Genomic DNA, 27142 nt, shown 5'->3' with positions numbered 1-27142 from the left:
CCAAGTAACTAAAGTCTAGCAATTTTAGCCTTTACCAAAGACATAAAGGACCATAAAGATAAGTGTATCCCTGTGACCTGCATAGAACTGAGAACTCTGGAAGGCAGCCTGATGTTGAGCAAAGAGCACAGGCTCTCTTGGGTTCTACCACTTCCAGCTGTGTGACTTTGGGCCACTCATTCACCTCCATTAGCCTGTTTTCTCCTCTTCAAAGAGGTGACAATACTACTCCCTCTTGAGGTCGTTATGAGCATTGGACAGGAAACGTAAGTAGTGTGTCTGACAGTGACACATTACAGGCCTCATTAAATGGTAGTTCCCTTTCTACTGATCTCATGCCTTTGTCCTAACCAAAACCATGACTTATAACAAACAGCATTAATGAATAAGCAAAGCAGGTTATACTTAAACCTGACTAGGCAGAAGAGATTGTTAGAAAAGAGAACTTCCTATTCAATGACGAAAAACCAGAAAAGCTTTTACCACAAGGTGTAAAATCCCTTTATAAATGGACTTCAATCTCAGAGACAGCTGTGAATGAAAAACTAGCAATAGTTCATTTAAGAATGGATTTCTATGTGTTCTCTTATAGTTATATCTTTCATTTGGGGGGAAGAAGAGGAAGTAGTAGTTAGTTAATAATAGTATATATATCCACCCACAATTTCTTCTTTATAACTTAGTTGCAGACTTAAAACTGGAAATTTCCTGACCATTGGGGGGAAAAAGCTGGCTACTTAATTCTTTCTGTTTATAAGGTCTTTAGTGAGGTATAATTTACACACCATAAAATTCATTTTTATGTTTACAATTCAGTGGTTTTTACTATATTCACAGAATTGTGCAATCATCAGCACTATCTAATTTTAGAATGGTTTCATCACCCCTGAAAGAAACCCCATGCCCATTAGTAGTCACTTCCCATTCTCTTTCCTCAGCCTGTGGCAATCACTAATATACTTATGAATCTGCCTATTCTGGACATTTGATATAAGTGGAATCATACAATATATAGTCTTTTGTGACTGGCTTCTTTCACTTAGCATAATGTTTTCAAGGTTCATCCATGTTGTTGTACCAAATATCAGTACTTCATTCCTTTCTATGGTTGAAAAATATACCATTGTATGGATATACCACCTTTTATTTAGCCATTTATCAGTTGATAGACATTTGGATTGTTTCCACTTTTCGGCTACTATGAATAAAGCTGCTATAAAGTTTTGTGTACAAGACTTTGCAAGCGCATGTGTTCTCATTTCTCTTGGGTATATATGAAGAGTAGAATTGCTGAGTCATATGATAAATCTATGTTTAACCTTTTGAGAAACTTGAAAAATGTTTTCTAAAGTGGCTCCATCATTGTACAATCCCAACAGCAATGAACAAGGGTTTTAATTTTTCCATATTCCTGTTAACACTTGTTATTGTGTGTCTTTTTTTTTTTTTTTTTGGCTGAGTTGGGTCTTTGTTGCTGCATGTGGGCTTTCTCTAGTTGCGGTGAGGGGGGGCTACTCTTCGTTGCGGTGTGCGGGCTTCTCATTGCGGTGGCTTCGCTTGTTGTGGAGCACCGGTTCCAGGTGTGTGGGCTTCAGTAGTTGTGGCTTGTGGGCTCAGTCATTGTGGCTCACAGGCTCTAGAGTGCAGGCTCAGTAGTTGTGGCGCACAGGCTTAGTTGCTCCGCGACATGTGGGATCTTCCTGGACCAGGGATCGAACCCATGTCCCCTGCATTGGCAGGCAGATTCTTAACCACTGTGCCACCAGGGAAGTCCCTATTGTGTGTCTTTTTAATTTTAACCATCCCAGGGGTGTTAAGATGTATCTCCTTGTGGCTTTGATTTGCATTTCCCTAATGACTAATGATACTGAACACCTTTTGTATTGAATCTGTAGATCAATCTGAGGAGTTTTGCCATCTTAACAATATTGTCTTCTGCTTCATGAACAGAATGTGAGATGTCTTTCCATTTACAGTAAGTCCCCTACATACAAACGAGTTCTGTTCTGAGACCACATTTGTAAGTCCAATTTGTTCGTAAGTCCAACAAAGTTAGCCTAGGTACCCAACTAACACAATCGGCTATATAGTACTGTACTGTAATAGGGTTATAATACTTTTCACACAAACAATACATAACAAACACAAAAAATAAAGAAAACATTTTTAATCTTACAGTACAGTACCTTGAAAAGTACAGTAGTACAGTACAACAGCTGGCATACAGGGGCTGGCATGGAGTGAACAGGCAAGAAGAGTTACTGACTGGAGGAAGGAGAGGAGGTGGGAGATGGTAGAGCTGAAGGATCATCAGCAATGAGAGACAGAGGGCAAGCTGCAGTTTCACTCACGCCTTATGTGATTGGACACGTGAACGTACATTCGCATCTTTGAAAGTTCACAACCTGAAGGTTCGTATGTAGGGGACTTACTGTATTTACATCTTTAATTTCTCTCAAAGATGCCTTGTAGTTTTCAGAGAATAAGTTGTGCATTAAAAAAAAATTATTCCTGAAGAACTTCCTTTAGTATTTCTTGTTAAGGCAGCAAGAAATTCTCTCAGGTTTGTGTGTGCATGCGTGCATGTGTCTGTGTGTGCGAATGTCTTTATTTCATTTTTAAGAGACAGTTTTGCTAGATACAACATTTTTGGTTGATGTGTTTTTTCTTTCAGCACTTTGAATATGTTATCCCACTGCCTTTTGGTCTCTCTTGTTTCTTATGAAAAGCCAAATATAAATCTTATTGGGGTTTCCTTGTATGTGTCCTATTTTTCTTGCTGTTTTAAAATTTTCCCTTGGTGTTTAACTGTAAATAACTTTACCATGATGTGTCTGTGTGTAAAACTCTTTTTGTTTCTTCTATTTGGAGTTGAGCTGCTGAGCTGTGTAGGTTAATGTTTTTCATCAAATTTGGGAAGTTTTCAGCCATTATTTCTTTCACTATTTTTTTTTCTGCTCCTTCCTCTCCTCTCCTTCTAGTGTTCCCATTATGCACATGTTGGTCTGGTTAATAGTGTTCCACATTTCTCTAAGACCCTGTTCATTTTTCTTCATTCCTTTTTTCTGTTTTTTGGGTTATATAATTTACATTGCTCTGTCTTCAAATTTGCTGATTCTTTCTTCTGTCTGTTCAAATCTACTATTAAGGCTCTCTAGTGAATTTTTAACTTTCAGTTACTGTATATTTCAACTCCAGAACTTCTATTTGATTCTTTTTTTTATAGCTTTTATTTATTCATTTATTTATTTATTTATTTATTTACGGTATGTGGGCCTCTCACTGTTGTGGCCTCTCCCGTTGCGGAGCACAGGCTTCGGACGCGCAGGCTCAGCAGCCATGGCTCATGGACCCAGCCACTCCGTGGCATGTGGGATCTTCCCAGACGGGGGCACAAACCCGCGTCCCCTGTATCGGCAGGCGGACTCTCAACCACTGCGCCACCAGGGGAGCCCTATAACTTTTATTTTTATATCTTAATTGGTATTCTGTATTTGATGGGACATTGTTATCATACCTTCTTTTATTTTTTTTATTGCTCTTTTAAAAATAAATTAATTTATTTATTTTTGGCTGTGTTGAGTCTTTGTTGCTGTGTGCCTGCTTTCTCTAGTTGCGGTGCATGGGCTTCTCTTGTTGCAGAGCACGGGCTCTAGGCTCGTGGGCTTCAGTAGTTGTGGCTCACAGGCTCTAGAGCGCAGGCTCAGTAGTTGTGGCGCACGGGCTTAGTTGCTCCGCAGCATGTGGGATCTTCCTGGACCAGGGCTTGAACCCATGTCCTCTGCATTGGCAGGTGGATTCTTAACCACTGCAACACCACGGAAGCCCCTCTTTTACTTTTTAAAGCATGAATTCCTTTAGTTCTTTGAACATATTTATAATGGCTTCTTTGAAGTTTTTGTTAGATCTGACATCTAAGCCCTTTCAGGCAATTTCTATTTCCTGCTTTTTTTCCCCTGAGTTTGGGTCATATTTTCCTGTTTCTTTGCATGTATTGTAATTTTTGGTTAAAAACTGGACATTTCAGGAAATATATTGTGGAAACTCTGGGCATTGAACAGCCCTCCCAAACCTGGGGGTGCTTGTCTTTGTTTTTGTTTGTTTGTTTATTTGTTTAATGACTTGGCTGGACCTTAGTGAAGACTATTTCCCTTGCAGTGTGAAGCCTCTGATGTTGCTCCTCAGAGGGCACAGCCTTGGGCATGTACACAGTCACCCTGGGATGACAACGGTTTTAGCAGGGCTCTTTTTGACTCTCTCTTTCCCCAGTTTTTCTATTAAGCTGTTTGCCTCTGCTGATATCACACCTAGCTGTTAGGCTCCACCAATTACTGGTTCATTCCTTTATTGTTTTCAACAATGTCCTGGGGCACAAATCATTCTATAGTCTAGTTCAATTAAATTCAAGCCCCTTTGAAGGAGTAGTTTTGAGGCAAATCTTTGAGGTTTGTTCTGACTGCTCTGAGTTGTCTCTTTTTCTGGTTCTCTCTGGTAATCTAGTTGCCCTATGGGTTAGCTTGTTGCTCAAACGGAGCTACCAGTCTCCTCTTAATTGTTTACTACCACAGTCTCCATTGTTTTAAAGAGCACGCTTAGGCTTCAACTTCTGAACATCTTGTTTCAAATGAAGTTATTTCCTGTGGGGACAGCTTCAGAGCCGTCTGTTGTTATGGACTACTTTTCCCCTGGGGAAAATCTCTGAGTCCCTGCTCCAGGACTGGGGGGAAGGGAAAGTGCCCACAGAATGACACCCCCTGCCTTATAAGTTAGAGGCTGGTTGGAGGTGGTAGCATCCCTCTTTTTGGCTTGCCTCTCCTGGCATGGAATCTCCACTCTACAATAAGCTGGGACAAGGGCACCCAGGGCCTCAATATTCTCAGCCTGTGGAACCTGGAGTAGAGGCGCCACTATATTAATATGGGCTGAGTGGAGGATGGGATCCCCCAGTCTCCTGGCTGCACTCACCAGGAATTAGCCTCTGCAACTTGGAGCTCAGGAGATGGAGGGAGGCTAAATCCTAAAATGTTCTCAGTATCTTTTTTTCTTTATATTAGATGTAAAGAAAAAGCACCCATAGGTGGAGAGGCCTCAGTTCTGTGGTCATCAGAGGTGGAGCCAAAGCAGAAGACCCAGGTAGTTTAAATGGGATGGTGGGGATGGGAATGGAGGGGCCTGAGGGAAGAAGGGGCACTCAGGGACCTGGCTCTCCCACTTACATCCTGACATTAGATCCAGCACAGTTCTACCAGGCTCCACTCTGGGAATGAGAGCAAATAGGATGGGGTCTGTGCCAGCCACGTAGCACCAAGGGGCAACTCTGGAAGGTGCCACTATGAACCTGCCTTCCAGTCCTGCAAACACAGAGCAGGAGCCACCAGCCTTGGACTGTCTGTGCCAATTGCTAGGGCATGTGAGTCAGCCAAGCCTTTCCCCAGAGCCTCCATTCTCTCTGCTTCAAATGGGGATCCCTTCCTTTTTTTTTTTGGACTCTACAGACATGCTTAAAACGATACCAAGGCTTCAGATAACAAGGCAGGGCTGTGTTAGCCTTGAATATAAATCGAATATCCTGTCACAAAGAAGAAATAACAGTCCCTTCCGAAGCCCGAGGCACCTGAAGCTCTTCTGACCAGTTCTCCCAAGTCTTGTTTTTGTCAACGCACGACCCTACCTCTTGGACAAAGTGTGAGGGCTCTGCTGCCCACCAGGAGAGATGGACAAAATCTGTTTGTCCAGAAACTTGGCAGGAGGTTTGGGTGAAGCAGCCTCGAAACAAAGGCACATTCTGAGATCCTGGTGGCGTTTGTCAGAGGAACAGAGCTTAGAGGCAACAGGCAAACTGTTTGGCGTGAGGCAGCTGATAAACAAACAGGGAAGCAAATTCAGGCCAGAGCTAGGGAAAGCCCCCCAGTCTCCTTTATTTGTTCTCTTTCTGAAGCACTGACTGGAAATAAGTCTGTTGGTACTGGCTGGAGGCAGAAGTCCCCACTTTATCCCCTTTGGAATCTGCCAGAGGGCAGGTCTGGGTTGTGAACTTGGTTAATATTCAGGCTGTCCCAACAGCCAAGTTGCCAGTCTCACACTAGCCAGCAGTATTCCAAGGCAGCCTGCAGGCCTGATGGAAAGATAACAGCCTAAACTCTTCACCTTTGGCAGAGCCCACCCAGGCCCCAAAAGAGGTACAACCCTATAAGCTGCCACATGGAGTCCCATGTAGTTGTCAGTCAGATGCCAGGCTCAGTCTGTCTCATCGTTCCCGCCTTCGCTGCTCCTAGTGCCCCCCATAAGCACCCTGTTAGCAGAGGATAAGGCTCCCTTGTTCCTATTTCATACCTTTGGGCTGTGGGTGGAGAATCAGTGTGTCCTGTGCTGTCCAAGCCCTGACCCCAGGTCCCAAGAAAGACAGCACAAGGCTAGTGCCTCCAGAGGCCCAGGCCCTTTGTTGGACGTTCTATCATGGTGAAGGGCATAGCTGCTTGCAGCTCCACCCATGAGTTCCTAGAGGAAAGAAACTACCTTATACACCTATACACATAGGCAGACGCACCCACACAGTTCCCAACTCAGACACCAGGTTTCCGCCTCCTGGCATTCTCTAAAAGGCATTTCCACAGCAGAACATGCCATCCTTGGGCCCCTGGCTGACCCGTCTTCCCTGTGAAAGTGTCAGGGGGTTGGCTCAGGTGGGCTTCTCTGTCCCAGAGGGTAAGCCCATCAGGAGACCCCTTCAGAGGTATAAAGCAGAGACAATCTGAGGGTGGTCCCTCTACCTGTATGGTGTCAGAGAGATGCAGAGAACTTACTCAGGGCCCCTGGGCTTGATCTTATTGGGGAGCTGAGGCCATTTCTCCCCCTGGCACAGTAGATTCAGACCTGTGTCCTATTCTCTGGGCCCTAGAATTCCACCCTGGGAAAGGGGCTCTGCCTCCAGCGAGTCTCATCACCCATTATACTGGCTGCAACCTGGACTTTAGAACAGCTCCCACAATGCCCATGCTGCCCAGCCAGAGGTGATGAGGTCTTTCCCTTTCCACTCCTCATCCACCCACCTATGATGCCCATTTTGCTGGTGCTATGGGATATAGCATGGCACATGATCTCATCGAATCCTCCCAACAACTTGGATAAGCTGGACATTCTTATGATTCTCATTTTTAACAACTGTAATAAAATTCACACAACATAAAATATACCATCTCAACGATTTTTAAGTGTACAGTTCAGTAGAGTTAAATATATTCACATTATCGTGCAACCAATCTCCAGAACTCTCTTCATCTTGCAAAATGAAACTCTATATCTATTAAATAACTCCCTGTTTCCCTCTCCTCCCAGCCCTTGGCAACTACCATTCTACTTTCTGTTTCTATGAGTTTGACTACTCTTCATATCTCATATAAGTGAAATCATACAGTTTCTCTTTTTTTTTTTTTTTTTTTGCAGTACGTGGGCCTCTCACTGTTGTGGCCTCTCCCGTTGCGGAGCACAGGCTCCAGACGCGCAGGCTCAGCGGCCATGGCTCACAGGCACACCCGCTCCACGGCATGTGGGATCTTCCTGGACCGGGGCATGAACCCATGTCCCCTGCATCAGCAGGCGGACTCTCAACCACTGCGCCACCAGGGAAGCCCCAGTTTCTGTCTTTTTGTGTCTGGCTTATTTCACCTGGCATAATGTTCTCAAGTTTCATTCATGTTGTAGCATTGTGTCAGCATTTCCTTCCTTTTTAAGGCTGAATACTATTCCACTGTATGTATATACCACATTTTATTTATCCATTCATCTGTTGCTGGACATTTGAGTTGCTTTTACCTCTTTGGCTATTGTGAATAATACTGCCACGCACATGGGTATACAAATATTTCAAGATCCTGCTTTCAATTCTTTTGAATATACACCCAGAAGTGATATTGCTGGATCATATGATAATTCTATTTTTAATTTATTGAGTCTGCCACACTGTTTTCTATGGTGGCTGCACCATTTTACATTTTTGTGCATGAGGGTTCCAACTTCTCCACATCTTTGTTTGTTATTTTTCTGTTTTGTTTTTGTTTTTAATAGCAGCCAACCTAATGGATGTGAGGTGACATCTCATTGTGGTTTTGATTTACATTTCCTTAATGATTAATGATGTTGAGCATCTTTCCATTTGCTTGTGTCCCCTTTTATAGATAAGGAAATTGAGGCATTGATTGAGCAGTGATGCAACCTGTTGAAGTCAGCCCAGTGCTTGGGGGTGGGGTCAGAACGGACCCACCTGTCTGACTCCAGAGCTCCTCCTTGTGCCACCACCTTTCTAGGCAGAACCACCCACCCTACTCACTTCCATGCTTCTCCCCTCCTTCCTCCCAACCACTAGTGCTCCTTTGCCTTTTAGTTTACTCCCAGCACCCAAACAGGAAGCAAGGAAGAGAAAGGCTGCTGAAAAAAGCAAATCCTGGTGCATGTGTGTGAGTGTGTGATGATGTGCATCCCCAGAGGTGTCCACAGGCCCTTGTAAGCAGGGTACAACAAGGGTAGCTATGGACTTGTAAGCTAGCAGCTACCTACCCCTCACACCCTGAGGTGAACAAAACCAGTAAAGAAGGGGAAAGAGAGGGCTTCCCTGGTGGCGCAGTGGTTGAGAGCCCGCCTGCCGATGCAGGGGACACGGGTTCGTGCCCCAGTCCGGGAAGATCCCACATGCCGCGGAGCGGCTGGGCCCGTGAGCCATGGCCGTTGAGCCTGCGCATCCAGAGCCTGTGCTCCGCAACGGGAGAGGCCACAACAGCATGAGGCCCACATACCGCAAAAAAAATAAAAATAAAAAAATAAAAAAAAAAGAAGGGGAAAGAGAAAGGTCAACCCAGCTGTCAAGGAGGGCTGCAGCCAGTAGGGCCAGCTCCAGCTCAGGTGCTGACCACACTTCCAGGAACAGAGGTGGGGTGAGCTGGCCCCTACTTTTGGATCCCTCAGGATCAGGCTGTGGGCAGAGGGTGGGTAAGCACTAGGAGCCCCTGCTAGGGGATCAAAGCCAGAGAAGCACGGCCACCTCAGGGACCAAGGTAGGCATGGAACCAATGCTGGGGGAATCCAGAGGCGCTCCATAGGCTGAGCCCACTTTCTACAGGTCTTATAGACTCAAGAGCCACCACTCCCAGCTGGCCACCCATCTCTTGCCAAGGCAACTCCCACAGCTTCCTCACTGGTCTTCTTGATTTTCATAGCAGCTTGACACAGTTCTTTCTAAAAACACAAATCTGACCATGTTACCCCTTCCTTGGAACCCTTACTATTTCCTTGCTGTCCTCAGAATATACTCAACTCTTCAACATTCCTACAAGGCCCACTGTGGACAGGCCCCTGTAGGCATTTCTAGCCTCACCTGCCATCCGTTGAACTCCAAGCCACCCTGATCTATGAAATCTCATTCCCAGAATCTTCCATGTTCTTTGCCTGGACAAGTCCTGCTCATATTTCCAGACTCACTTCAAATTTATCATCCCTTCTTAGAGTAGTTCCTCACCCTGCTATCCCCACAGAGAGGGCCATTTTTTTGCCCCAGGTCACACAACAAGCCAGTCAGTATTTGATTTCAGGTTCCAGAACCCTGTTATTAACCAGGTTTGATGTTAGCTCTCTCTAACACAGCCAGTGTCCCCGTGGGTATCTGAGCTTCAAAAGCAGACCCCACACCCCAGATATGTATAGCCTGGTGTTCAGCACAAGGCCAGACATGGTGTCTAATTATTGCCACATTGTGCTGGGGAAGGGGATAAAAGACTAGCAGAGGCCATGCTCAGGTTTTCACATAGCGCAGAGGATGGGCCAGAAACTGGGAATCCTATCTGCCTGATTAATAGCAGGAAACTAGTCTGTGAGGATACCCTCCTCAGAAGGAGATGTGCCCTGACGTAGCATCTCCTGGCCCTTACCAGATGCAAAGCAGGAAATGCAGAGGACAAAGTACGTGTGTATTCTGACTGCTGAAACCTAGAAATCCTGCCACCAAACCACTCAGGATGCTAAGGGGCTAATGGCATAAGCCGGAGCCTCTGTCCACCACTGGGCCCTATGCTCAGACGGTCTCTGTGAGTCTGTCCCTTCATGAGTGCCCTGGGGCCAGGGTTATGCCTCCTCTAGTTCCCTGTACTCCACCAGTATCAGGAGGCCTTCTGCTCCTTTTCAGAGAAACTGGAGGCTCAGGACAGGACCCAAGCCTTACCATAGTTGTATGGCAGAGCAGGAGACCCCGTGATGCTTCCAGAAGCCTGTGGCCAGGGAACAGACCACACCTGCCCATGCCCTGCCCAGCAGCAAGACTCTTCTTTGTGTCTACAGGTGGCTCAGCAGCATCCCCCACACCCCCTCCTCATGCCTACGGCAGGAACTTGACTCAGGCTGTCCATCTGGGGAGCCTGGGGTTGTTGGTATCTAGGCTCTTGGGAAACAACTTCGTCTTTTGTGAAACTGCCAGAGGAAAAGGCAGTTGACAACTACTTCCCTTCTCCCTTCTTCATCCCCTCCCTACGAGACAAACCCATGGGGAATGAGCCTGAGTCCTGCTCTCTTGGGCTGCACACCTGTGTTGGAAGTATAACCCAGGTGACTGCTGGCCAGGTTTGATGAGGAGTGGGGGAGGCTGACCCAGGCACTGCCAGTCTCGAGGGGGACTGATGCAGATACTGGGTCACTCACATACCCACCTCAGTCACGATGGTGGACAGGTAGATGTCCTGCTTGAACTCCCAGCCATCCAGGCAGCCCTCTTGCTCCAGCTGCTCCAGGTCCACGTCGCGCCCCGGCTCCAGCCCGAGCGCCGAGAAGTTGACGATCGTCGCGAGCCGGTAGCGGCGGCAGCTGTGAGGCACCTCGCGGCCGTCCTGCAGCTGCAGCGGGAGACTGTGGTTGCGCCACACGCTGCTCAGGTTCGCTGTTTCCGGCACCCGGCAGTGGTGCTCCGGGGTCCCCGCCAGGAACACGACTGACATACCGTTGAAGCCGTTGGGGATGATGCTGGCGCTGAGCAGGAAGAAGATGAGGCGCTGGAAGAGCCCCCACTCGCCCAGGAAGGCGGTCACCTCGTCGTAGTCCCTCATGCTCCCCGCCGCTGCTCTGCAGTTGGCAACCAGGGATGATAAGAGCGTTCCCCGGACAGTGTCGCGCGGTGGAGGGCGTTCGCCGGGGTCGTCAGAACGTTCTCGCGGGCCAGGCCGGCTGAGGGAAAGCGAGGCGCACGGCCTGCACCGTTCCCAGGAAACGGGCTGAGGGCGTTGGAAGGTTCCTGGGAGCTGGACGCAAAGCTGGAAGCCACGGTAGAAACTCGGGACCACACCCCGATCCCGGCTGGGGCGGGGCAGGGCGAGGCAGCGGGCTGGCTGGGGTGGGGCTCCGGGGCGGCTCCGCCCGTTTTCTGCTCCTAGCCCCCGGCGACCCCGCCAGACACCCCGCCGAGGCTAGGAGGTCAGCGGTGCCGCCTCCGTACAGAAAAGAGGCCCAAAGGGATGTGGGAGCAGATGTATATGTATGACTGATTCACTTTGTTATAAAGCAGAAACTAATAAAAAGAAAAGAAAAGAAAAGAGGCCCAGTTCCCGCGCCCCATCCCCGGCCCCCGCGCCCCCTAGGTGCTGAGCGCCCAGCCCCAGGCTGCCGGGTAGGGCCTCACTGCCGAGCGGGAGAATGGGAAGAGTCGAGGCTGCAGAGCAAGGTCTTTGAGAGGTCGGGCCTCGACCCTCTCTGTCGGCGCCGCCACAGACCTCGTCCCGGGCAGGGGTCTCTCCTCTGCCGCTTCCAGCCTGAAGGGGGCCTCGGGCGGGGCGCTGACGGGCGAGTGCGTGGGTTGGCGCTCTGCGGGCGCAGGGGCGACAGGAGCGCGCCCTCTCCTCTGGCCCGCCGCAGCGCAAGTGGCCGGCGCCCGCCCACCCGGTGCTCACTAACCCCCAAGCTGGATTCAGTCACCTGCCGGCGGCTTCGGGACAGCCCGGAGCCTCGCCTTGAAAAGGGGGAAACTGGGCTGATCAAGATCGCGGTGCGTCAGAGACAAGCTCGGACTGAGGGGAGGTGGGGAGCAAGGACTACCGGGTCATCCCAGGATCCTGTTGGGGCCTCTGGAGAACACACTACACGGAGCTTGGTCCTTTGTGAGAGCACGGTAACGGAGGCCCAGCTGTCACCACTCCTGGGCTCTGATTTTGATCCCCTGGGGCTCTTCATCGAGGCTGGCTGCCAGAGTCTTCTTGGACTGGAGGCCTCAAGTTTGCAGAAGGGGCAGTCCACGGTCCGGTAACAGAGGGAGGGAGGAAGGGAGGAGGAGAAGGTCCAGTTTGCCGCCCAGTTCTGGCAGGGTAACCAGAGCAGGGACCAGTCTGCTCGTGTCCAGGCTTAAGGCCCATCTGCTAGCCTGGGCCTGCAGTGGGAGTCCTGGGGTTCCTGAGGCAGATGTGATTGACAGGCTGAAGGGCCCATCTCTTTGGAGATTTTGTACAAGTGTGTTTGCTTCTCCAGGCCCTGGTTAAGAGGTGGGAGACGTTTCTGCCTCATTTTTTGTAGCCTCCAGTCTACAGGGAGAGGGGCTTCCTACCCCCTTGGAACGTCAGTTTCCTTATGTGTAATAAGACCATATGTCTAGATGTGCCAGGACAGCTGTGATTTATGCCTATTAGTCCAGTAGAATTGTTAATAGCGTTTCCCTTTCCTTTCACAAGAATCCTTCTTTGAACAATATTTCCTGTGGTCATTGTCCTACTTAGCTTAGATTTCAGCCTCCCCTGTCCGCCAGTAAAACATCAAAGCCTGAGATAAGAATTTATGTAGAGATCATTTATTTATAGTAGTGATCCCAAGGAAGAGAGTGAAGGACTACGGAGAGTGAACAGGGAAGGAGGTAAGGCCGACACAAGACTGTGTAACTGAGCTGGTCATTGCTACTGACCAGGATCAGTGACAGTGATGTGCTGTGACATTAGAGCTTGAGACCAAAGGAGAAAATTAGTAATAACTGATCGTATCTTAAAATTTTGATGTTTTTTTTTTTTTTTTTTTTTTTGCGTTATGCGGGCCTCTCACTGTTGTGGCCTCTCCCCCTGCGGAGCGCAGGCTCCGGACGCACAGGCTCAGCGGCCATGGCTCACGGGCCCAGCCGCTCCGCGGCATGTGGGACCCTCCCGGACCGGGGCACGAACCCGCGTCCCCTGCATCGGCAGGCGGACTCCCAACCACTGCGCCACCAGGGAAGCCCAAAATTTTGATGTTTTGTTCTTCATGGATTTTTATATTGGTTTTGATTTTTAAAAATACTATGTTAAAATATTATTTATCTTGATTATTGAATTTCTTGGCACCTCCTTAAATTTTGCACCTGAGGCAAGTGCCTCACTCTTTTCACTTGCCTTAGCTTTTTCCCAACCCTAATTGCTGTGGGTAATTGGGATTTGATCCAGCTGGGACCTTCTAAAGAGCCTTAGAGAATGAAGAGACATTTGTTTACTAGTTCTGGCTCCACTGGTCGACTCCCCTGCACTTTCAGGGTGTACATGTGTGAGAGCCAGCAGGTACCACTTCACAAAACTGTTTGCCATAGCCCATGAGTATATGTAAGTCCATACCTTGAACCACTTCGCCTGCCATACAAAATGAATGCCCAAGTACACTGCTTATAGCTGGACCATTGGGAGGATTTCCCTTCACCATTGTCCTTTAGAGCCACTCCTAAGTGGGGCTATGTTGCAGTAAACAATCCATTTTTTGGCTGATAGCACCTGTGAGACAGGGCTGAGTGTTTTTTTCCCTCTATCAGTTGGTTATAGAGAACCACCCCCATAAGACCATAGGTTTGAGTTGAGGGAGAAATGTTGGTATAGCTGAGGTGTAGGTGTCATGGAATCTGAGCCACCTGTTCATTAACTTACCTGAACTGTATGGACCTGCTCAATCCTGATCCTGACTCTACCATTTCTATTATATGATGGGTTGCTTATGTGCCTGCTAAATCTTATGACTTGATAGAATTTGACAATACCTAGCTCCTACTGGATATTTCTAGTTGCATAGACCCTTGATGTCCCATTGTCAGTTATAGCCAAATAGCTGCTTTTCAAAAGGCAAATAGCTCCCTGCTACAGAAGGCATGACCTTGCTCTGGCACTCTAGAAATCTTACTGAAACTCTTTTATTATGGCTTATCAGAGACTCTACCCAGCATCCTTATCACCATGAACATCTCTAGCAGCATTGATTCTGCTGGGTCATGTGGACCAAATGGCAGGGAACCTTGTACTATAGTTGGACACACTGTAGAGCTCTCTCTTGCTCTGGGCTTCACTCAAAGGTGGGAGCCTTCCAAGGCACCCATTAAATGGGTTAGAGTAGTATTCTCACCAAGCACTATGTCTTTTTATTAGTGGTAGAGGGTACAGGGTACAACAACTTGCCTTTACCTTACAGAGGATGGCCTGGCATGCTTCAGACTACTGGATCCCTAATAACTTCACCAGTTGGCTTCAAAATAATACGGAATGAAAGAAGTGGGTGAGGATATAGATGAAATAAGATTGGCCATAATATTGGTCCTAGGGGTTCATTTTACTACTTTGTCAACTTTTATATACATTTAACTCCCTCTGGAACAAAAAGGTAAAAAAACCTTCACCAGCATGGAAGGCCCTCAATCATACTTTTTATCTCCCATCTTCTGGTATGAACGTGTCTTACTAGGACATCTGCTCACTAGGTTATGATATATTAGCATTATGTCATCAGTACAGTGGACCACCATGATGTTCTACGGAATATCAAGACAAAGTCACTAAATACATATTGTGACAGAGAGCCGGAGAATTAACATAACCTAAGGGTAAGACAGTGATATGTACTGCTATTCATCCCACATAAAAACAAACAGCTTTTTACACGGGCCTCTCATTGTCGTGGCCTCTCCCGTTGTGGAGCACAGGCTCCGGACGCGCAGGCTCAGCGGCCATGGCTCACGGGCCCAGCCACTCCACGGCATGTGGGATCTTCCCGGACCGGGGCACAAACCCGTGTCCCCTGCATCGGCAGGCGGACTCTCAACCACTGCGCCACCAGGGAAGCCCACAAACAGCTTTTGATCCTCCATACTGAGGGATATAAAGAAGAAAACCTTTGATGTTGGTGCTAATCTCTGTAATTCCTCCAAGGAGGTGGTTTTACTTCTGATGTAATAAATTGGTCAAAAATGTGGGTATGTTAGAGGCTTCTGTTTGGTCCTTCCTACCATAATTGCTCTTATTTAATAGGACAGGGAGTAAATGTTAGGGTCTTGCCAGCTGCTAAGTGTATCTCTCCCAGTTATGCACTTAGGGACCAGGGAACTACTAAAGATCCAGTGTGGATCTTTAAATCCATTAGACTTGCTTGCAGGAGAACTCCATTTACCACCTGGCTTTCATGAGCCCCCAGTATAACTGGGGGACCCTAATGGTGCTTCCTGTCCATTGGTATCAGAGCCAGCTCATACTCTGTATCCAATAGCTCTTGACAGCTCTGGGTCTTTCTCTTTCCTCAGGCCAGAGTTACTCGGGTTAAAGGCCACTGCTATGGACTGAATTGCGTCCCCCGCCAAATTCATATGTTAAAGCCCTAACCTCCAGTGTGGAAGTATGGTTGGAGATGGGGCCTTTGGGAGATAATTAGGTTTAGATAAAATCATGAGGGTGGGGTTTTCATGATGGGATAGTGCCCTTATGAGAAGGGACACCAGAGAGATATCTGCAAGCCAGGAAAAAGACTCTCACCAGTAACTGAATTGGCCAGCACTTGATCTTGGACTTTCCAGCCTTCAGAATTGTGAGAAATAAATTTCTATTGTTTAAGCCACCCAGTCTGTGGTATTTTGTTATAGCAGCCTGAGTAGTCTGAGATAGCCACAGATCCCTTACAGGGAAAGATTGGGGAAGTAATTATCATAAATACTTTTAGCAGTATAGGAGGGTTCTTCCTTAAAGAGACTTGGACTCCTTTTCAATTAATAGGCTCTGAGCTCGTGAACTGGCCTAGATCTGGGAAATTTATGAGGAAGTACTATTTTCCATTGTAGCAGTTGTCATCAGCCTTCTGATCACTAGCTCTTCCTTTTGGGGGTGAGGTTGTTATACAAGTCAAGTAATAGTCATCTGACCATTTATTTAACTCCTAGGAAAAGCATGGTGTATTAGCCATCACCACAGATCCCATGGGTTGAAGCCCTCTGGTTGCCCCTTTGGTCTGTAATTACATCCACCCTGCCTTTGTTGTTTAAGTGTCACCATCCAGCCTCTGCTATTCTAGAATCCTACCATCCCCACTAACACTAGAGATCCTCACCTGTGCATTTTGTGTTGCCTTAGTGAAGGGAGTGTCTGATGAACTTGGCTTGGGAATATAATCTGGTGATAGGTTCTCTGGTCTTGCGTGTTAAAAACAATCTAACATTCTCACTCCCCTGGGCGTTCTGACTCCTTTGATACTGTCAAGAAAGTTCTGGCATTTCCACCTCATTTCCATAGGCCATAATTGTATCCAAGTACTGAAGAGCCATCTCAGAAGCATATGAAGATGGTTTTATGTATCCTTGCTTGGATGTTAAACCCAGCGTAATGAGATAATGCTTCCAGGTTAATAAATTCCCACACATGTTACCCCTGTTCCTACCAGAACATAGGTCCTGTCATTTTTTCAATATATATGCTATTTCCTTGTGGATCAGGGACTGTATTTCCCCACTTAGGCTATGCTGAAACCTAACTCTAGTATAGAGACCATGAGGGGAGGTAGGGAGGAGGATAGGTGTCACCTCTGGAGCCACTTGCCTTAGGAGGAGTCTTGGCAGGGATTCCAGGCAAGGAGAGGCTACTCTCCTGTAGTATGGCGAAGAGAGCTGCTGCTGCTGGCCTTGAAGGTTTGGGGGAATCCAGGAATTAAAAATTCTCAATTAAGTGACCCAAATGTCCCTGTTCCATGTTCCAGGGTTCTGTGTATTTTGTATCAGGGCCATGACTTTGTCATAGACCTAACAAAGCTGTGCAGCTCTCTTACCCTTATAGTTAAATCAATTAAATAAGCCCTGGATTTGATTTCCAACACAGTCTGTCCTGTGGCTGCAGGAGATAAAGATCTCTTTAAAAGCGTCTATGGAGGCCTCCTAGCTTTCACAGTGTACCTTGAGTTTAGAGTTGGCTGACCTGGGACTATCCTTTTCTTTTTTCAAGGCTTCTAAAGCACTTAGCAAAAGCCAGTCAAGGCCATCATCCATATAATCACCATTGTCCTCATATGTTCTATGTGCCATAACCAGGGTTTCTCAATCTTGGCACTATTGAAATTCTGAGCCAGATTATTCTTTCTTGTGAGGGGCTGTCCTATGTATTTTAGGATGTTTAGCAGCATCTCTGGCCTCTACCTATTAGATGCCATAGTACATCTCCTAGCGGTACCAGACATTTAGCAATGTCTCCAGACATTGCTAAATGTCCCCTGGGGGGTAAAATCGCCCCTGATTAAAAAGCACTGACACAAGCCAATGCTTCACTTTCCCCTTGCATCTCTTTCTAATCTCTGATCACAGGAGTTCTGGTAAATGATGCGACTGCATGCTGGGATTATTACCATCCTACTTACTAACAGTAATGGGGTCCTTATCTCTGTTTGAAAGGGGACTGTTCCAGTTCTAGAGTCCCTTCCTTGCAAGTCTGCCTTCTAGACTGCCTTCTATTTGGGAATGACTCTAAGGGAACAGGAGTAAGGGATGGTGGAGAGTAAAACAGAGAAGAAGAAAAGCAAGTACAAAGGTACAGCGTAGGGCCGTTTACAGCTGTGGGGACCTGGGGGAATGTGTCTCAGAAATGTCTAAGATTCAGAAGTAGGCAACATTAATCCATAGGTTCCCACCCTTCTTTGGTTCAGGTGTGCCCTGTTGGGTGTTAACCCCCCTAGTACTTCCAGATTGCACACCCATGCATGTTGAGCAGGTTTCTATATGTCTTCCATGCCTCAGCATCCGAGGAGTCCGGGAGCAGAAAGTGAGAAGTAAGCAGCACAGCTGAGATTGGGAAACCCCAGAGAAGCTGGTTGCTATATCAGTGGCTGGTTGCTATAAACAGTGTGCCTGGAATATCTGAAGTTGTGAGCTTGAGGAGTCCTATGTGGTGATCCTACTTATGTATGACTACAGAGGATGCAGCCTGTGCTGCCCTTCACTGGGTGCTGCCCAGGAACATGAGGAAGGCTAGACCCTGGAGCCTCATTTATAGGTTCAAACCCTGCCTCTGCTCCTTCTGACCAAAAGGGCCTGGAGTCAACTATGTGGGGCAGGTGGATCCCTGGGTCACCCCCTGGCACCCAGGCAATCTGCTCCAACCCAGACACCTGCCATGTGAACACTAAACCAGTGGTTGGGAAAGGCAGATGGATGAGATTGCAAAGGTTGGCAGAGGATAGACCATACTTGACCTAAAAGATTCTTAATTAAAAAAATTTAATTAGTTAATTAATTTTTACTGAAGTGTAGTTGATTTACAATATTGTGTTAGTTTCAGGTGTACAGCACGGTGATCCAGATACATAAATATCTATATCTCCATATATATATATATATATATATATATATATATATATATATATATATATACTATATATTTTTAGATTTATATTTTAAAATATATATGTATTTCAGTTATATATATATATATTTTTCAGATTCTTTTCCCTTGTAGGTTTTTACAAAATACTGAGTATAGTTTCCTGTGCTGTACAAACCTAAGTGGAGTCAACAGTAGGACAGTCAGCTTAAGACTGAGCCCGTAGGGGAAGAACCATCCCTTGGCTGGGCCTCTGAGCTCTATCCTCCCAGACTAATTCCAGTGGGACTGGGTGAGACTACAAAAAGAGGGCGGGGCAGTTTGGAAGGGATCTACTATTAGGCAGCGCAAACAACCCAAGGCACTCTTGAGAATGAGCATTTGGAGAAGAAAGGAGAAGCTGGGCCAGAAGCTTGAGGAGGCTGGTGCCTCAGGGACAGGCGGGGAGTGGACAGGAACACAGGCTGAGAAGGCACTGCATGAAGTGGGAGGGGGAGGTGGTGAGGAGTCAGAACAGCCCATTTAGCGCAGGGATCCGAACCTGACCCCAGGCCCAAGTCAGACAGGTGTGGGGGTAGGTTCGTGCAAGCCAGAGTTTATGAACAGGTGCTGTGGGCACCAGCCTTGTCTACACCCAGACCCAAAGCTTCAGGGGTCACCTTGACTCAGCTCATCTTCCACCATTCCATGCTCCACGGAGGAGCCTGGCCCTGTGTGAAGAGCTGGTGCATCTGAGTTGCACCGTGGGCTGTTCTAGGGACCTTGACAAGCAGAGATAGGTCAGCACCCTTCAGAAGTGGCCTGGCAAGAGTCACTACCATTGGTAGGACAGGCAATGTTCTCCAGGGAGGATGCGTACTTGTGATTGCCCTGGGTGTTCTTGCTATGGAGATCAGCTAACCAGCGTGTGACCTCGGCAAGTTTCTCAACCTTTCTAAGCTCATCCATGAAGTGAGGATAATAACTGTACTTCCTTTCAGGTTTATGTGAAGATGAAAGAAGAGTAATATCAGTTCACTAAGGACTTGAAGATGAAGACCTAGGACATATTAGCTCCTATGATATTTCGTACCCAATTTGCATCCTCTGAGACTTCCTCTGAGTCTGTAACTGCTCTGGCTTCCCATGAAATGTGCCTTTAGGCCAAGAATACCCTGGAGAGAAGCCGAGTGTCCTTCCACTGCTGCCTATATTGGTAAAGAAGCTGGTGTATGGCGTGGTGCTTCAGCCTCTGAGCTTCACTAACCCAGTCAGACTGGGGAGACAGACCTGCTCACAGGGCTGGTTACTCAGGTCTCTGAGCCCACATGGCTGAGGCCAACCCCAGACCCTGCAGGAACAGGTAAGGCCTCTGGCAGCCTTTCCTGGGATTTCTAGCCTCTGCCTTCAGCCACAGATGGTCCACATCAGACAGGAGCAAAGATAAAATTTGGTTTCCAACTAGTTTCCTACTTGTGGTAGAGGGGGCACAGAAGGACAGTCCTTGCTTATTACAGACCCCTTTACTACCCTCATTTCTTTTTAGACTTCCACCTCTTTTCAGAGGTGCTAAGGACTATTTTGGGGGAAAATTTTGAAAATTATGTGAGAAAATGTTAAACCAGGAAATTACCCAGAGTTGTAGAAAGCAAATCAGGGGTTAGCATGGGGACTAAAGTCAAGAAGCTGTTACCCTGGGTAAGAATGAACCCCAGGATGGAGCTGCAGTGCAGATAAACTGGGCAGGGGGACCCACAGGTGGAGGAGGGGGCAGGGCACTCCCTGAGTGGTCAGAGGGACTCTCTGGGCCCATAGCCCAGTCTTCTGGGCATCACAGTGCATGTCACAACACCCCTAACTCAGCTATTCATGGGCTGTTACCCCAGGGCCAGGCTGCTGTGCCACCAAGAGGGGCTGAGTCCTTGGCCAGGAAGGGAGGGCTGGCTTGAAGGAGCATCTGGGTTTCTCCTGCCCTCACCCCTTTCCTTGGTTCTCAAGGTAGAAGGTGGGAGAATAAAGCTTATCACACAGAGAACCAGAAAGAAGGACTCAGTTTTCATTTCTAGCTCCTTGGAGGGTCAAGGAAGCCTGTAAGAGTCTGGAAAAAGATCTTGAGGAAGCTGAATTTACAGATCAGCACAACTGCAATTATGGGGGCCTGAGGCAGGGCTGTCAGCAAATTTCAGCAGGGACGACACCTCATGGGACCTTGTGGGCTGGGTTCAGGAGTTTAGACTTTGTCCTAAGAGCAATGGGGAGCCATGGAAGCTTTAATAGACAAGAGTGGCATAGTCAGATTTGCATTTTAAAAATCTCTCTTTGGGCTTCCCTGGTGGTGCAGTAGTTGAGAGTCCGCCTGCCAATGCAGGGGACACGGGTTCGTGCCCCGGTCCAGGAAGATCCCACATGCTGCGGAGCGGCTGGGCCCGTGAGCCATGGCTGCTGAGCCTGCACGTCCGGAGCCTGTGCTCCACAATGGGAGAGGCCACAACAGTGAGAGGCCCGCGTACCGCAAAAAAAAAAAAAAATCTCTCTTTGCCGTTGGGTGGAGAAAGGATTGAGGGGCCAGATGGGAGACAGGAAGGCCAGTCAGGAGGCTGTTACAGGGGCCAGGCAGGAGAATGTAGGGGCCTGAACTGGGGCTTGGAGCTATGGAGGCAGAGGGAAGTGGGCTAGTTAGGGATTAGTCAGGGATGAATGCAGTCATGCCTACGAACTGGTCTCCTTGCTTCCACCTTTGCCCCTTACAGTCTATTCTCCATACAGCAGACACAGTCATCCTGGTTAAAACATAAAAGCCCAGGTCATGCCACTCCTCTGGCTTCTCCTCTCCGAGTAAAAGCCAAAGTCCTTCCTGAAGCTTATAAGGTCAACGTGGCCTGTCTTCCCACCCCCACGTCTCTCTGAGCTCATATACTTCTACTGGCACCTCACTTACACTACTCCAGACATTTCTTTGCTGTTCTTAGAACAGGCAAGCACATGTCTCCTCCTCCCTGCCCCGTCCAAGGCCTCTATGTTCCCTGTTCTCTTGGTCTGAAGTGCAGTTTGCCAGATATTCACACAGATGCTCCCTTACTCCTTATTTTCTACTGTACTATCCTATTTATTTCCATTAGACACTGCTTATCATCTGTGCTTTCTAAATATGTTTGTTCAAAATGTCTCATAGTATGTAGCACAATGCCTGGAACATAGTAGATTCTTAGTAAATAATTAGTTGAATGAATGAGTTGAGGTTGAGGATGCAGGAGTGAGGCAGTTGCCCTCTAGGCCTTACCTCCTCTTGAGAGTTTAGGCAGTCTGCCAGCAGAAACTAGGAGAGCAAGGTGAGGAGGAAAGTGGTAAGAGGCAGGGAGGCCCAAGGTATGTGTGTGTGAGAGAGAGGGTAGGTGCTGGCCCCAGGGCCCCTGCACCTCTCCATGCCTGACCTGAGATCTGGGCAGGATGGTGGTAGGTCTGGGCCAGGCTCTGACCAAGGAGATAACAGGCTGTGTCAGAAGCACCAGGAAGGAATGGAAGGGGTAGGATGGAGGGCATGTGGATGGGAACTGCTACTGATTTTGCCTGGGGATGGGCCAGCCAAGGCTTTGCTCTAGGGGAGGGGACAGTGGAGCTGGGCCTTAAAAAGTGAGTAGGAGTTTGCTGAATGAAGAAGAAAGAATAAAGACATTTCAAGCTTGAGAAAAGGTCTGAGGGTATGAAAAGCCAGGATTGCTCAAAGAATGGTGAACAGTCTTATGTAGCAGAGGAAGTAAGACACACAGTCGGTCAGCAACCTGCAGTCCAAGAGGCCTTAAATGGTAGGCCTACAATTGATCGGTCAGGGGCTCTATCCTGAGGGCCCTAGGGCCATGTTGGCCAGGGGAGGGGGTCCATGAAGCAAGGGAATAAGAGAATTCTCCAGCTGTCCTGAAATGGGCTCCAGAAATGCTTAGGAGGCAGAACCCCAGGCACAGCGATGGGTAGGATGGGATGGCTGGGGAGAAGGTGTAGGGGATGATGTCCAAGCCTCTGGGTTGAAGGCCGCTGAGGTGAAGACGTGAGAGAGGGGCAGGTTGCGGGACAATAACGAGGGGTCGGTCTGGGGCAGGTGGGCTGGGATTTCTGAATTGGGGACCCTAGATCTGTGTCTCCTCCTGGAGACTCGGCTGCCCTGTCTCAGGACAGGGACCCTGGGTCACAAAGACCTTGTTCCACAGCTTGTCCCAAGCTTTTCATGGTCCAGCACATTTGGGGTCAGTCAGGGCTCCTGGGCAAAGAAGGTAGTTGGGGGACTGGGTAGAGACTGGGCCTTGAAGCAGGGAAGATTGGCAGCTCTGGCGCCACTCCTCTTGGCTACTGCCCACCCCCGCCCCTCCCCGCAGGATGCCTACCTTGGCAAGGGTTGATCTGGTTGTGAAACCGTGTACAAGCCCCTGTGTCCTTGTCTTTTGAAGTAAAAGGCTGACTCAAGAGTTAGTGATTGGGAAATGTGAAGATGTAGAAACAAAGAATAGCTGTTGGGCTGGGGAAATGGTAAAAATTAGACTATAAATCTGTCACATGACGGAATCACCGAACACCCAGTTCCCTGAAAGATATAAAGGCCTGACACACATTACTAAGCAGTTTTTATAGGAAGCAGCCCCCCTCCCACCGGATGAAAACTGCTGACCCCCAAGAACATAGACCCTAGACTGGTTAAAGCCAGAAGGTTGATGATGCTTGAAACTTCACCTTATGCCAACCAGTCTGAGAACTGTCCACAAGCTGATAATGCCCTGCTCCTTGAACACTATAAAACTCCTCACTACCCCCTCCAAGGTGGGTCACCCAGTCTCGAGGGCATTAGCTCACTGTGGCCCCCTTTGCCTGGCAAAACAATAAAAGCTATTCTTCTCTACTTCACCCCAAAACTCTGTTTCCGAGTTTCTATTCAGCACTGGTGAACAGAGGCTGAGTCTCCGCAACAGTTGCCGCAGCTTTGCTTGATCTTGATCTTGATGGTACCTAGGTAACTGGAGGACCCCTCAATTGGGGTGGGTAGGCCCTGTGTGGGGAGGTGGTGACTGTGGGATTAAGGCAAGTAGGGCGGCTTCTGGGAGTGGGGAGCCAGGTTTCGGCAGGTTTGAGTCTGGGAGAGGGGTGGGGGCCTGTGCCTGAGGCTACAGGATTTTTTCACTGGAGATCCTGAGCCTAATAGCTTCCCCCTCTGCGGGCCAGTCCTCTGCTCACCGTATGAGCGGGTGGTGCCTGACCTTGTCTGCAGACTGCACGGGCCTGCAGGACCAGGGCGCAAGACTCCAGTCACTCAATTCTCAGAGGACACTTGCACACTGCCCTGTGCTCCTTGAGGGAGGGGAGGGGTGGGGTCCGTGGGAGGATCCTTGGAAGAAATTCCTAGGAACAAATTAAAGCAAGAACACAAGATCTAAAAGAAGAAAATGGAAATAAAAATATACCAGAGTACTACACAACACTCTGTCAATGAAAAAAGTTAATCAATAGTCAACCTAAGAAAGAAATGAAAGATTTTATTTGAGCCAAACTGAGGATTATAGCCCAGGAGACAGTCTGAGAGGGCTCTGAGAACTGTTCATAGAGGTAGGTGGGGAGGTCAGTATTTATGTGATTTTGGTTAAGTGGATACTAGCAATCCAGCTCACATCTCAGTAGAAGGTTGCTGCTAGCCATGAGCAACAGACATCTTAGTTAATGGTTTTAGTGCTTTTCTCAGTATGGGAAGATGCAAGAATCAAGGTTCTTAAAAATTTCTCCTGAAAATATCTAACTCTCTGAAGGCCTGTTCTACCACCTTACCCAGAACACAGAGTGCCTCATCCTGATCTTTGCCTTGAATTCTTTTCAGGGTCTACTGGAGGTCAGTGACTGAAGTGGCTAATGACTTGATTCTTGTAGAACTGGATGGTGGGCAACATTCATTATTTTACAATCCCTTCTCTTTCAGTCTTAATTTCAACCAAGGTCTGGGGGCCATTTCATGACCAATTTGTCCCATGGCACTAGGAATGTTCATTCCCAGGTCAGTCGAGGATTTCATTGATAGGCCACTCAATGTGCTATTACTGGACTAGGCCCTGTTAACAGTAACCAAAGGCCTCTGGACTGCCTATCTCACTAGTCTGTTATGGTCCAGGAAATGGTTCCCTCTTGTTGCTTCTTCACATATCTAGAGTTACACTATCACACTCATTGATCTTATAGATCTCTATATTTGGTCAGTCATTTCAAGTTGCCTCATCATTAATTTTATCTGAGGCTCAGTCACACATTTGGTAATGCAAGAAACAATAATCTGGCAAAATAGGCAGAATATAAGAAATATATCGAGTAACATTAATAAGGTCATAAGTAAGTATTTAAGCTAAGAACTTCCACTAGGTGTGGCCCAGTATTTACCCAGGTCGTCTGACTAGTCTATTCTTTACCAATTACTATCTTTAAGGGAAATTATACACTGGCATTGTACATAAAGTTCACCAAAGATGTAGGCACATACAAGGCAAGTGGTGGTGTGTCATCATGACCCCTTACAGGATTGAGAAAGGAATGTTACCTTCTAAGAGTTACATGGCTGGCACCAGGAGAAAAATTGATGTTTATGGTTGAGGAGGTATTTCTGCCATTGGGGAGGTCTAGTTAACGCACGTGGCAGCTGCGCAGTGCACACTAGGGGGAGGGAGGAGGCTAAAGGGCAGAGAAAAGTTTTATGTTTAAATATTTTTTGGTCTTGCCTTAAAATCTGAATTTTTATTTCATTAACCTGAATAAATGCAGAATAAGCACAGATCACAGTATTCTCTGGGAGGAAAGGATTCTAGCCAGTTCTCCCCAAGTGAGTCTCTAGAATCAGGGCAACCCCAGTCACGGTTCAAAGGGGTTTGTTGTCTGTTTTTCCAGAGCCTGATACTGAGTCTAAATCTCTGGACAATTGGAAATGTATGAGAATAACCTTGGCAAGTTTGTAAACGAAGAACAAGGAGGAGAGATTAGCACGTTAAACTCTTTAAGAGGTAATAATTAAATCAATATGATAGTTTCAATAATAAGAAAATATTTCAGTGGAATAGGGTCCAGTAACAAAGATTCTTGCAAAAATATGAAAAGTTCCTATCTATCATTAAGAAGTTAATCCTCAGAAAAATGAGTGAAGGGTTTAGAGGAATTCTTGGAGGGAGAAGACCATTCTGTTCCATGTTCATTCAGCACCCACCAGCAAACACAACAAATGTTTGTTGAATGAATGCTCATCCCTGGTAATCAGAGAAATGCAAATTAAAGTGACTACATATCGCATTTTACTTATCAGATTGGCAAAAATGAAAAATAAAAACCTGGTAATACCCTGTGTTGCAAGAGCGTGAGGAAATGAGCACTGTCATGTGCTGATGGTGAGAGTGTGAATTGGTAATGTTGCCGAAATATCGGCTTCCCTGTGCACCAATGCCGATCAGAAATACAGAGACAGAGATTTTGGAGGAAGAGAGAAAGATGGCTTTATTTTTCTTCCATGCGCAAGGGAAGACAGAGCAGGCAGCGCCTCAAGAACTGTGCCCCTCTGTCCTGGGGAATTACAGGGGGTCTTATAGGTGGAACCCGCAGTCCAGGGTAAGTGAAAAGGATCAAAGTGGTGAATCTCTTGCATTCTTCTTCCTGCAATATTTTAAAAGTTACTGCTGGCATCAGGCAGCCTGGTAATTGGGTCTGTTCATCTCTGGGTTATCGGCCTGCGACCTTCTTTCTGAAATGTAAACAGCTAAGAGGGGTGATTTGCTACAAGAGAATGCAGCAAGAGTAAGTGCCAGGTGCAGGGTACAATTCATATGGAATCAGAGAGTAATTGGTTTTGCTTAGCTTTGTGAAGGACAAGTGTTTGTTAGTAGTAACAGCTAAAGTATAACCAAGATTGCTTAATTCTTTCAGGCCTGTTTATGCTGTTTCCCCAGCCTGCTCATTGTTTCTTATTTTCCTTGTTTATCAGAAGAGTCTCATTTCTATTTTTGCTGCAACAGTAACAGTCTTTTGTGATCTGTGATAGTACAAAACTGAATATAGCACAACCGTCCGTTACTCGGGGCTCACTAAATAAATGAGGCTGCTTCCTCTTCCGAGCAACCTAAGGAGAGGGTAGATCCACGTGACCCGGAGTCCAGGATGCGTCATCGAGTGCGAACAGCCACAATTCACCAACTCTGCTATCACTTATATTTTTTAAAAGTGCGAGTCTCTACAGGAGTGTGCAACCGAGCTGTGAAAGGCCAGGCCTCGGAGGAGTGGCGTGTACTCTGGAGGCGAGTGTTCTTTTCTTTCTACTAAAATCTTACTTACTTACGCGCGCGCACACACACACACACGCCCTGCGCGCTCCCTGGTGGGGAGAGTGGGAAAGGAGAAAGAAGGAAAGAATACAGTGGGGGGGGGGGCGGGGGCGGGGGGATCGGAGAGGACGGGAAGAAACCCGGAAGAGAGAAATGCTGAGATTGCCGGGAGGCAGATACCGCCCCCAACCAAACCGGTGATCTCCCTAGTCCTATCCCCCGCGGGGCAGTCCCTCCCGCAGCTGCTAGGGGCCGCCCGCGCTC

At 47.5% G+C, this 27142-nt stretch overlaps 1 protein-coding gene across 2 annotated transcripts in view; it reads right to left on the bottom strand.

The window, feature by feature from the left end:
* SLC22A4 (solute carrier family 22 member 4) overlaps positions 1-11176 on the bottom strand; it is a 49230-nt gene extending 38054 nt beyond the window's left edge. For both annotated transcript variants that reach the window (XM_081233406.1, XM_081233407.1), the window contains exon 1: positions 10689-11176. In XM_081233406.1, coding sequence (XP_081089532.1) covers positions 10689-11081 — 393 coding nt within the window. In that variant the 5' untranslated portion in view covers positions 11082-11176. The remainder of the gene's footprint in view (positions 1-10688) is intronic.
* Positions 11177-27142: the final 15966 nt, after the last annotated feature.

This window comes from Mesoplodon bidens (assembly GCF_964165515.1).
Source record: "Mesoplodon bidens genome assembly, chromosome: 4".
Taxonomy (NCBI): Eukaryota; Metazoa; Chordata; class Mammalia; order Artiodactyla; family Ziphiidae; genus Mesoplodon; species Mesoplodon bidens.
Note: the sequence above shows the minus strand (reverse complement) of the source record. Positions and strands in the feature narration are given on the sequence as shown.